The sequence below is a fragment of the Pristis pectinata genome, chromosome 1, assembly GCF_009764475.1.
Source record: "Pristis pectinata isolate sPriPec2 chromosome 1, sPriPec2.1.pri, whole genome shotgun sequence".
NCBI classification, from domain to species: domain Eukaryota; kingdom Metazoa; phylum Chordata; class Chondrichthyes; order Rhinopristiformes; family Pristidae; genus Pristis; species Pristis pectinata.
This window is the reverse complement of record NC_067405.1, coordinates 29,679,138-29,692,004: the sequence shown is the minus strand read 5'-3', so window position 1 is coordinate 29,692,004 and position 12,867 is coordinate 29,679,138. Positions and strand designations below refer to the sequence as shown.

The 12,867-nt window shown below is 39.5% G+C and overlaps 1 protein-coding gene across 4 annotated transcripts in view; it reads right to left on the bottom strand.

Annotated features, from left to right (window-relative positions):
• nckap5l (NCK-associated protein 5-like) overlaps positions 1 to 12,867 on the bottom strand; it is a 368,519-nt gene that overhangs the window by 261,386 nt on the left and 94,266 nt on the right. Inside the window, exon 1 of one of the 4 annotated variants that reach the window (XM_052033014.1) lies at positions 2,361 to 2,519. The exons of the other annotated variants lie outside the window; for them this stretch is intronic. Coding sequence (XP_051888974.1) covers positions 2,361 to 2,452 — 92 coding nt within the window. The 5' untranslated portion in view covers positions 2,453 to 2,519. Of the gene's footprint in view, positions 1 to 2,360; positions 2,520 to 12,867 lie in introns of those variants that run through there. 4 annotated transcript variants of the gene reach the window in all.

Genomic DNA, 12,867 nt, shown 5'->3' with positions numbered 1-12,867 from the left:
GTATGCTCTTGTCATGCACAGAGAAAAGTGAAATGAAAAAAACTCGCAATAAAAAGAGAAACAATTAGCTTTTAAAAGAGAGAAATAATTAAACAGGCAAGTTTTTGGTTTCAAATTTTCAGGCCCTACACAAAAACTTTTTGAAAGGAAACACTTCTGTTAAGTAACTGGGGAGCCTCCATGGCTGTGATGAACGCCTTGCACATAGGCTGCTGGGCATGTGTAATGACATATGTGTGCAACATTCATTTGACATCACTGTACTGCATAGATGGGACTGTGAATAGCACAGACCTGGCACAATGAAGCAGGCATTAACTGAAGAAGTAAGACCTGCTTCATTGTTATATGGACATTCCAATATTCCCTAGTCACTTCTAGAGAGATTCAGCTACCCCATTTCTTCCAGGCAGCTGATTTAATTTCCCTTTACTAGTGATGATGCTTATGACTCTGACCCACTTTGCTGCCAACGTTCATTGGCCTTCCCAATTGTCCTGCCAACAATACTCTCGTCTCTCACCCCCTGCTTCTGATCCTCTCCTCAAATCTCTCTAATATCACTTTGTCCCACAACTCTCCCCATGACCCTTTCCCTGAACCTTTCCTCCACCAATGCACACCCATCAATCATCTCCACTAACAAGCCCCATTATTCAATTGCTCTCAACAGGTTCCTCTCATTGTCCCCAATACTCCCGCCACCTTCCTCTCTTTCCTGATCCCAAACTCCTTTCCTCCTTGATCTCCACCATCCACAATGTCATGAAATCACAGAGCAAAGGCCAAAATGCAACTCTTCTCTATTCCATCTCTTAGGACATCCAGGGAACTACACATGTTAAAAGATCATCACCTGGCAGCCTTAGCAAAAAAAACTGGTGTAAGACAATCCTCCACTCAACTGTGAGTTATAATTTATAAGCCAACACCTCAAACAGAACAAAACTGTTAATATTTGTTTTCTAAGGATTGTATTACCCTGCCAAAACTTTGCAATGTCCCTGCTTTAATGAACTTTGTTGCATAGTAATATCATCCCATTGGTACATCTGTCTTCAAGAACATGTCCATGAACAAATCTGAGTACAGTCATTGTACAACTAGAAGAATGCACTAATTCAGGTATGTACTTGAAGCTCAAAAGCTTCTGCATGCATTTTAAAAGAACAAGCAGAAATTCAATGGCTAGACCATGCAGTTTTGGCTGATCTCAATCTTGAAGGCAGTTGGTTCTAATAAATGCAACGTTAAGTTAGAAGATGTATATATGAGAAAAAAATTCCTGCTCCTAATTGCTATCTAGTGGTTCCTTCCGAATCATGCACATATGTGGGCATTGTAAGTAGCTGGTTCACAGACCAATGCAAGTGTCAAGGTACATATCCAAATATTGTCAAGGTAATCAGAACTAACAAAAGAAGTCAGAATTTGCAAACACACTTATGCATGGCCTAAAGTACAAAATGAATGATAGAGAGCTTGATTCTTAAATTAAAATCATGCTTGTTACAAGATATTTGTTAAGTACTTCCTTAAAACTAACAATAACAATTCTGAAATAAATTATCAAAAGTACCCAACCAAGCCTCGAGCCTAATTTTCAGGAATATGACTTTAGATTGCAAACTACCACCACTTCATTATATAACCACAAGTCACCTGCATTCAGTTACTGTAGAAACAGAGAATAAACATGGCAACTATTTTGAAGACTTTTGAACAGAATGAGAAGGATAAAACATATATGAAGCACAGCACATTGTTACAATGCGTTTTGTTGTAATGGCATGTAACCTTTAACAAAACACAAATTAGAATTGAATCTAAACATGTTTGACATAGGAAGCCTGGCTCCCCACAAAAGCAGGAAGTTCAAATTAAAAGTCACAAGCATGAAGGACAAACATTTCTTTTCGGACAAGCTGCTGTTAAACCTGTAATAAAATTCAATGTTTACCATTAATTAAAGAAAGCACATTCATTACATTTCCCTGGCACCAGCTTTCAATGCTCCCTTCAAATTAGTAAGCTGCTGCATTTGCATACCTCCACAAGCATAAATACAATCTATATATGCTGTTTTTTTTCTCATTGTGAACTCTTGTTCAATTTTACTGAAGGAACAATTATGAGAACTCTTAACTTAGTAAAGATAAAATGTTCCAAATGTTGAGAATAAACTCTATGGATGCTAACAGCATTTCAATACAGAAACACAAAGCGTTTAATAAAAAGAAGTCTGAGAAAAACATAGCCAGTGTTTCAAACTATTAGCTTAACACAACATTTCCCATATTTAGAATACCTTTCTCTCACAAAGATAACTATTGAAGTCACTGTTAGAAATTTCTTACTACCTGCAAATGGACTCCCTCAGCTTCCGCCTAAACTCAGGTTCTTCTGTAAGGAACATCAGTGAGACTGCCTTCTTATATGGATTCTGAGACATTGTCAGTGAAGTCTCCCTCACTGACTGGTACAAGTGACTTCTTACAAAAGCTGCACAAGAACTGATCTGCTTTTTTTAAAAAAAAGAGCATTAGACTGGTCTCACACTGTGCAACTCCGAATTAGTCCACATGGAGCCTTCGTTACTCATAAATTTCAATCCTATGCAGAACATATGGGATAAGCTATACCAACAGTTTCTTCCCCCTTCATTCTTGTATGACAGATTGCTTCCAGCTTTATAGCATGTGGTATTTTGCACTTTTAGTGGAAAGGAGTTTTCTTTCTCGCCACACATTTGCAAGCATCTGACCTACATCATGATGGAGACAGAATCTCTCTTTAATCCACTGCCAAGTAACTAGTCGCTCAAACCCGGAGCCCCGTCTAAAACAGGAAAGTTAATCATGTGACGAGGAAGGAGGACCCTCCCTTCTTTTCTGGTAAATAATCTCATATGAATGCCACTTTGCTAATAACGCTACAAGTGATAAAAATAAAATTAAAATATAATCAAATCAGGAAACCAAAATTTGCTCCATGGGATTCAAAACATGACTCAAAGCAAAAAAAAAATCAAACAATGGACCCAGTAGGGATTATTTAAGGGAACAGAAAACAGAATGAGAAATGTTTTTAATCAGACATGTCTTTAACAGGAACCTACAATACCTCAATTGTACTGGACAGTATCCATTATGGACAATCACATTATGTTTTTAAAACACATACAATAATTACATGAAAGAAAATAGAAAGAAAGATCGCTAAGGCATCAACAGGCTGTAAGGCTTTCTAATTTTATTTACTTGTTTTATTTTTCCCCAGTCATTTGTACTTGGAAACTTCAGATGTCTTCTGAGCAACTATAACCTAAGACAGTGTTACCTAACTTACTCTTACAAAGCTTTACTATGTTAGATGTAGTTATTGTATGAAAGCAAATAAGGAATTTTAAGAACTTGCCTGTGTTTCTGGAGTATTAGAAGGCAGTGGTAGAAAAAGTTGTCCCTCTTTTTGCCATATTTGGAACTTCACTGTATAATTGGAAAAATCTGGAAAACTTGTGCTTATTTTTGCTCTCAATCTATGTAATTTAACCCATGAATATAAAATTCTGTTTTCACAATTTCCACATGTCAATTACAGGAAAACTCCATTAATCTGACACGCTCGGGACTTTGGTGGTACTGGACTGGTAGATTTTCCAGACTATCAGGTGATCTATTATTAATACTTCAATACATTTCAAATTTACATTTTTAAAAGCTACACAGTAGCTTTTTAGTGAACCCATTAAGTTTAAAGGGAGGGCAGCCGACAGAACCAGATGAATGTAGGAACCGGGGTGCCAGCAGGTAGATGGGTGGTGCGAGAACCAAGACCCCAGCAGGTGATTGGGGAGCACTGGAACTAGCCACCTGGTGAGTGGGAGGGGAGTGCGGGGACTGGAGTCCCAGTGAGTGAAAGGAAGTGGAGTCCCAGTGACAGCTAGGGGAACATAGGAACTAGGCACACAATGAGTAGGAAGTGAGGGCGGAAACCTCAGACTAGAGTGTGGAGGGGGAGTGCAGGAATTGAACTCCAGGTGAGTTGATAGTGAAAATATCATCTGATGAGCCAGTTGCCGAACTATCGGGATTTCCAAATGGTCGGATAGTGGTTTATCAGAGTTTTACTGCAATTATAAATTGGAGAAGATCACCTTGATTGGAATGTATAAAGGAATAGATAGATTTATACTTCACACTTATTAATGATTCTCATCTACCCTTTTTGTTGACCAGAATAATTCTGTGACATCAACAGACTTTACCTATTGCCATTTTGGGGCCCAGGATTGATATCATTGGTTTATTGGCATTGGTTTATTACAGTGAAAAACTTGACTTGCATACCGTTCGTACAGATCAATTCATTACACAGTGCATTGAGGTAGTTCAGGGTAGAAACAATAACGGAATACAGAGTAAAGTGTCACAGCTACAGGGAAGTGCATTGCAGGTAGACAATAAGATGCAAGATCAAACGAGGTAGATTGTGAGGTCAAGAGTGCATCTCATCGTATAAGGGAACCATTCAACAGTCTTGACACCAAGCACCGACAGCCACAGTTTAAGAGTATCTCTGTTTAACCACATAATGTAATCCAGAAATATCAACCTCATTTACGCCCGACTTAATATTAGTCTTCCATATCTCACAAAAGCTACCTTGTGAACATTTTGCTGAGCTTGCCAATTTCATGTTAAAAGCTGTCATGTGGTGCGGCGAGTCGAACTCCTGCAGCCTGAACTCAAACCTGAGCTCCAATGTCTGGAGTCTGCACATTCTACTTGTGATTTTGAGTTTCCCCTGGGTGCTTTGTTTTCTCCCACATCCAAAAGGCATAATGGCTGGTAGGTTAGTTGGCGACTGTAACTTTCCCCTGGTGTAGGTGGGTGGTAGGGGAATCAGATGGAGATAATCAGCATGTGAGAGAGAATAGGAGAGAGGGATTTCAGCAGGATGATGGAAATGTACTGTGAGCAGGCATAGATCTGATGAGCTAAAAGGCTTCCTTTCATGTCCAGAGGAAATATAGAGGAATTATGAGAGATTAAAAGCAATGGGTCAATGGTCAATTGGATCTGGACTAACACAAACCAAACTCACTTCCTGTAGAGCCGTAGACAGAAGGTTGATTAATGAACACTCTTTCAAGGAACCCCAAGGAAAGTTCACCATAATGAGGTTTTCCTACTCTCCAGGAACTAAATATTCGTGGAGGCCAGCCAAAACATTTTAGTTGTGACACATCATACAAAACTGTCTTGCTGTTGAAAGACAGTTATTGAGTGTGCTGGATAGCTGCTGCAGCAGGGATTAACAACGTTTGTCTCAAATCCAGGGCTCCTCTTGAAAATGCCAGTAGTGGCTGAGGTCCAGGGTCCTGGATATTACAGAAAGGGCACTGAAAATGTGCTGCCTGGTGCTGAGTTCAAGGATTCAGATTTATAGTTGGCCAAATGTGAGGTGTTACACTTTGGGAGATCAAAGGGACAGCACACTGTTAATGGCAAGACACTTAACAGCGTTGATGTACAGAGGGTTCTTGGGGCCAAGTCGATAGTTCCCTGAAAGTAGCTGCACAGGTTGATAGGGTGATAAAGAAGGCGTGTGGCATGCTTGCCTTTATTAGTTGAGGCGCTGAAGTCAAGAATCAGGAAGTTATGTTGCAGCTTTATAAAACTCTCTTTTGGCTGCATCTGGAGTATTGCATTCAGTTCTGATCGCCCCATTATAGGAAGGTTGTGGAGGCTTTGGAGAGGGTGCAGAAGAGGTTCAGGATCAGAATCAGATTTATTATCACAGACTTACATGATATGAAGTTTGTTGTTTTGTGGCAGCAGTACAGTGCAAAGGTATAAAATTACAATAAATTACAAAAATAAATAAATAGTACAACAAAAAAAGGAATAACGAGGTAAGCCAGGATGATACCTGGATTAGAGGGCATGTGCTATAAGGAGAAGTTGGACAAACTTGGGTCGTTTTCCTTGGAGCGGTGGAGGCTGAAGGGAGACCTGATAGAGGCATAGAGTAGACAGCTGGTATCTTCTTCCAAGGGTCAATGTGTCTAATACTAGAGGGTACACATTTAAGGTGAGAAGGGGTAAGTTCAAAGATGTGTGGGGCAAGTTTTTTAACACAGAGTGGCGGGTGCCCGAAATGCCCTGCCAGGGGTGGTAGTGGAGGCAAATACGATAGAAGCGTTTAAGAGGCTCTTAGCGAGCCACACAAATGTGCAGAGAATGGACAGATATGGTCATTGTGTAGGCAGAAGGGATTAGTTTACTTACGCATTTAACTGCTAGTTTAATTAGATCGGCACAACATCATAGGCCAAAGGGTCTGTTCTTGTGCTGTACTGTTCTATGTTCTACGTTCTATAGTCTAAGATATAGTCAGTGATCAAGTTAAGTAGCTGGGAAGAGTGAGTGCAAGAATAGTAGATGGGGGGACAGTTTGTAAAGAGGATCAGAACCAGGATGGTGCTGGGCAGGGCAATGTGGACAGCTGTCAGCTGAATGGTTAGAGTGAGGAGTGGATATCTATTCCTCTGCTGGGGGCCTAGGATAAAATCTTCGGTCAGATACCTACGATAATCAGATCACTTACTATGTGGTAGTGAAGGGAGGGTCCAGCCTTTATTGATTGTAAGGTCAGTGGATAAGGGAAAATATTCAAGCAGAATGGATTGAAGCTATGGAAACTCATATGCCTTCAAATCCAGTGCTCTGTTACTAAAGGCTGATTGTCCAAGTAGTGATCAATTGATGGCTGCGAGACAACAGTACCGTCTCCGCTGCAGTGCTCCAAAAGAAGCCATGCATGAGGAATGTAATCATCCCAGATGTGACTGGTGCAGAAACTGTGTCAGGTATGCAAGGATAAATCGCACCAGCAATGTTTGGTCTAATTTCTGGTGTGGCCAGAACAACCTAGAAATGGTCATTAGTGGATTTCATTCTGAGTGGTCTATTTTCAGTTTTGTCATGCTGAGAAAAAAATTATGCAAATTCCTGAGCAAGTTATTGTTAATACTTCTGATTTCTATTACTTTTCAGAGAATTGTTCAAGTGTATTACCACAGTCACTATCTGTTATAATAAATAAAATTTTTGGTGTTTCCCTCACTCAGTGAAAGCTCCATTAAGCTTAGCAGAATTTGATTCTTGACAACATGTCTAGTTTTCTTCAATATTGATAATGATCATGTTCCTTCCAGGTCCTATGACAACACTCTTTGCTGTATTCGTTCTGTATTGGTGGAAATATTGATGTCTCACTGAAGAATGGGAAGAAGGGACCCATTTAAGGGTGGAGAATAAATCTGGACCTACCAGCACTTCCCAGATCCTGAAAATGAATAAGCATAAAAGTATGCAATCCATTGCAACAGCAAATCATCTTTACTCCTTTCAGCAAGTTTTAAACTCTCTTTCCTAACTCATAAACTTGCATCAACCAATTGTCCTTTCTACGTCAGTAAGGGAAGATCATTTATCACAGGGATGCATCAGAACTGAAATAATCCTATCCTCACCCATTGCTCACATACATATTTTAATGCAAGGGATTACAGAACACCAGGCAGCTCTTCTCTATCCTAGCTATTCTGAAAGTAATTATAGCTGCTTTATGATCTAACTGACATTGGGTAACACAGGACAAACCGCAGACTGCATTAGGTACATTCTGGATCTGAAAGGATCAAGACAGCCACAAGATATATTAACCTATTCACTCCTTCAAATTCTTATGCTGTATGAGCCATTTCTTGTTACAATGTTGTATTTGACAACATTAAGCACGTAGTCTATTTATTGGATGAAATTTCACTTGCATGCACATGTATTTACCTTAACTCACAGAATAGTGACAGAAAATGGGGAGTGGAAACATTTACAGTACTGAAGCCCATATTCTTCAATGCTCACTCCTTAGAATTAAGTTTAATGGGTCATAAATTTGAGAAAGAATGAAGTCAAAATGTAAGAAAGACAAATAAATCTAAAACACGTTATATTGAGCAATGCAATTTTATAGTGAAAAGTTTTAAATTTTTTACGCTTAATAGTTTTGGTGGTTTATATGTTGCAATGTTGATCCAGTCAGACTATTCATGTTTGTTTGGTCATTCAAAGTTATAATCTTTTATTATTAATCTTTTTCCAGTTCCAGCTATTTTGTCTTTTTGCAAAAATGTGATTCATATGATATATATATAATTGGATGATTTATTACAGAGGTCTTTCCTTGTGACATTGTAGATGTAGTTGAGGGAATGAACTTATCCTTTGATTTTATGTTAAGGAGCAGAGAGGGAAAAACACAGTAAGAGGTGATATTTAATCAGAACCATAGGTAAGAAGTAAATACCAAACTTCAACCTCTTTCTGTAATGAAAACCTTCACAATTTTCACCACCTTCACCAGATATAACCACCATCGTCCTCCCCTTTAGGCATTCCCTAGGAAATGTTCTCTTTGTGACTCCTTGGCCCACTCTTCCATCTCCACCAACAGTTCCCCTTCTTATAGAACATTTCCATGTAACCACAGGAGATGTAATGTCCATCCTTTTGCCTCTTCACTTCTTACCATCCAGGGATCAAAACAGTGCTTCCAGGTGAAGCAGCGATTCACTTGTACAAAATAGTGTGCTACATTTGGTGTTCACGACATGGTTTCCGCTAAATCAGAGAAACTAAACACTCTGCTTTGTGGAACACCTGCATTCAGTTCACAAAGATGATCCTTATCACCTGTTGCCTGCCACTTTAATTCTCCATTCCCCCACCACCCCCCCCACCCCTCAATCTGACCTGCCTGTCTATGGCCTCCTGCACCATTACAATAGGCCCAACATAAGCTTGAGGAACAACATCTCATCTTCGTCTGTATCAGCACTGACCAGTTTTACTGTAGGTCAATTATGTATTGGCTCAGTTTTTCTCTCTCCATTTTTTTCGAGGAGGTTACCAAGAAGGTAGATGAAGGAAAGGCTGTGGATGTTGTCTACATGGACTTTAGTAACGCCTTTGACAAGGTCCCACATGGGAGGCTAGTTCAGAAGGTTCAGACACTAGGTATCCATGGAAAGGTCGTAACCTGGATTCGAAATTGGCTGTGTGGGAGAAGACAGAGAGTGGTAGTGGATGATTGTTTCTCAGACTGGAGGCCTGTGACTAGTGGTGTGCCTCAGGGATCTGTGTTGGGGCCATTGTTGTTTGTTGTCTATATCAATGATCTAGATGATAATGTGGTAAATTGGATCAGCAAGTTTGCTGATGATACTAAGTTTGGAGGTATAGTGGACAGCGGGGAAGGCTTTCAAAGCTTGCAGAGGGATCTAAACCAACTGGAAGAATGGCCAGAAAATGGCAGATGGAATTTAATGCAGACAAGTGTGAGGTGTTGCATTTTGGAAGGACAAATCAAGGTAGGACATACACAGTAAATGGTAGGGCACTGAGGAGTGCAGAGGAACAAAGGGATCTGGGAGTTCAAACACATAATTCCCTGAAAGTGGCGTCGCAGGTAGACAGGGTTGTAAAGAAGGTTTTTGGCATCCTGGCATTCTTAAATCAAAGTATTGAGTATACGAATTGGGATGTTATGGTGAGGTTGTATAAGACATTGGTGAGGCCAAATTTGGAGTATTGTGTGCAGTTCTGGTCACCTAACTATAGGAAGGATATTTGTAAGATTGGAAGAGTGCAGAGGAGATTTACTAGAGTGTTGCCGGGTCTTTAGGAGTTGAGTTACAGGGAAAGATTGGACAGCTTAGGACTTTATTCCTTGGAGCGCAGAAGAATGAGGGGAGATTTCATAGAGGTTTACAAAATTATGAGGGGTATAGACAGAGTTAATGCGAGTAGGCTCTTTCCACCTAGATTAGGAGAGATAAGTACGAGAGGACATGGCTTTAGGGTGAAAGGGGAAAAGTTTAGGGGGAACATTAGGGGGAACTTTTCACTCAAAGAGTGGTGGGAGTATGGAACTGGCTGCCATCTGATGTAGTAAATGCGGGCTCACTCTTGAGTTTTAAGAATAAATTGGATAGATACATGGACGGGAGAGGTCTGGAGGGTTATGGACTGGGTGCAGGTAAATGGGACTAGCGGAATACCGTTTCAGCACAGACTAGAAGGGCTGAATGGCCTGTTTTCTGTGCTGTAGTGTTCTATGGTTCTATTAGCATAGCCCGACCTGCCAGGCATTTCCTATAGCTCTGCACTTCGTAGCTTTTACATTCCTTTGTTTGCGTTCTCACTCTCTAACTGCACCTTCTCTATTCTATCAACTGGAAGACCTCATCCACTGCTTATCTCCATAGCAATCCTAGTCTCAGCCCAACAGAGACATTCCCCACTCCCCTTGTACTATCCATCCTTCCCCACCCTTTCTGCAACTTAAACCTAACTCGGTTTCCCAGTTCCGATGAAAGTTGGAACGTTCACTTTGTTTCCCTTTCCACAGATACTCCTTGACTTATTGAGTGTATCCAGCATTTTCTCTTTCTATTTCAGATTTCCAGCTTCTGCAGGCTTTTGGTTTTCATCTATTGTATCCTATGTTGATATCACAGAGCCCCCAGACATCTACTGATATTCTATGCAATAATTGGCAATTGAAATAACCAAAGTCAAAGTTAAGTTTATTGTCATATGCACGAGTATGTGTATGCACAGATGCAATGAAAAACTTACTTGCAGCAGCAGCACAGGCACATAGCACTATATACACAGCATTCACAAGGAAAACATAAAATAAACATAAACCAGGACACAGCTGCGTCAACAAAAATCACTATCGATTAGTTCTCAAAACCAACCAAACAGCACTTATACAGACCCCAAATAAAATGAAGTTGAAGTGGAAGAAATTCCAAGTTGTAATATGTATGTTTGCCAGTTCTGGGATAACTGGCAAAATGTTTTAGGGGATGTAGTAGGTCACGTTGAAGGAGATGAGATAAAGACTGAGTAATCAAGAATCCACATTTACATCTTGAAGGATACATTGAAACTCTGAGCCAGGAAACATTCATGTGATGTGGATAAGGCAGACAGGAGATGAATGTACTGTAAATAGGTTATGAATGTACTCGATGGCTGAGAGTAGCCATCAATAGCTAATATACTAAGTATGAATAGACCAGGTATAAGAGGCAAAATACATCTGAGAATTAAGATTTCTGGCACCATTGTAGCTAGCCAATACCAGGAGGGTCCTCTGTCTCAAACTTACATTTATGACCAAGGGAGGACTCCAATACCTGTCCACCAGTTTCATCAAATCTGATGGGCTGTCAGTCACCTGTCACACATTTTTATTTTCATAATACATTAAACACAATGCATTTTAATTCTCGAGGAGACCTTCCTGCCTGATCTCCCCTACCAATGGACCTTTACCAAATTTAAATCCAAGTTTCTTGCATCTACTAGTCTCCAAGTGGCTCTTCACTCAGAGCACTACAATGATGAACAGTTCCATCAAAATATAAACATCTTTCACTTTTAGATACTGACTGATCTGAAGTGTATTTCTGGCATCTTTTAATCATGGTTAAATTACATAGTTTTGCTAAGAATGCTTTAAATGAATTTTTAAAGAAAATGTATACTTCCTTGTCAGGCAAATTTCACAAATTTGAGCCTCCACAATTTCAATTTATATATTTGTTATATGTTTATATGCAAGTTGAGAGAGACAAAGGTTTATAATGTAAAAGCCAATTAGGAAACGGAGAAGGCAGGCCGTGGACAGCAAATAGTAATGTGTTCCACATGGTCAGTGCTCCACAGACATTGGAACCAGCCTTGGGCATACTTTGCTTTTTTTCTCTGCAAGAAACACACAGGTCAAAGCTACGCTTGGGTACAGTAGTAAGGAAGTGAAGTTCAAGAATACTACATGCCAGCTTGATTATGCAAACTGGAGTCCACTACCTTCCTGCACAGATAGATGTATAGTGACATCAATTCTCAAGTCCTTTGTTTATGGTGTTTGATAAATCATATTTCAATCTGTGCCTGATGTGTTCAGATTACTGGAATCTTTCAGAGACTGTCAGTTTGTCACCTTTTATTAAAAAATGATTAATAACCTTATTTAACACACAGCCACGCCATTCAAAACTATCCAAAACCTTGTTTTAAAGTATTTGCATTTTCTGAAAAAGCACAATCATATAAAAATTTCTCGTGACTGACAAACCTTAATTTAACCAGCATTTGCTACCTGAAATTTGTTCATTGTTTATCATGTTCTATGGTTCTTTTATAGATTAATGAATGATTTTGTTGAAAAAATATTTTAAATGTCTTAGAACTACTGAACATACTTTTTAGAATCCTCTAAAAAATGTTTTGCAGAACAGTAATTGTTTCTACAGTGTGGAAAAATGCTATGAATGCAAACAATTCTTGCTATTAGACACATGAGCACTGGATGTTAACTATAATTAATGTAACTATGACAAGAATTCCTCTCGCCCACATACCCAAGCTTTGGCAAAAAAATATTGTACAGGCATTCTGTTCAGGATCAGCTAAGCAGCAGCTTTCTACATGAAGGGTGAATACAACCAAAATCCAACATCTTCCTCAGATATTTGACCAGAGTCCTAAATATCATGGCAGTACATAAATGGGGAATTATGACTTATGACATTACACATCTACATTTCTAAGTTTGCCTCTATAATGTTTTTTTATCATGATCAAAGAACAAGAGCAGAAGAGCTGTAGGGGGGTGGGGGAGGGGGTGGAAGGTGGGAGAGGGAAACCAAGGTCAAAAATAAACAGACAGCAATTAAAAATTGGAGTTGGGTGAGTTGTACAGAAAATTTCTGATAAGCTT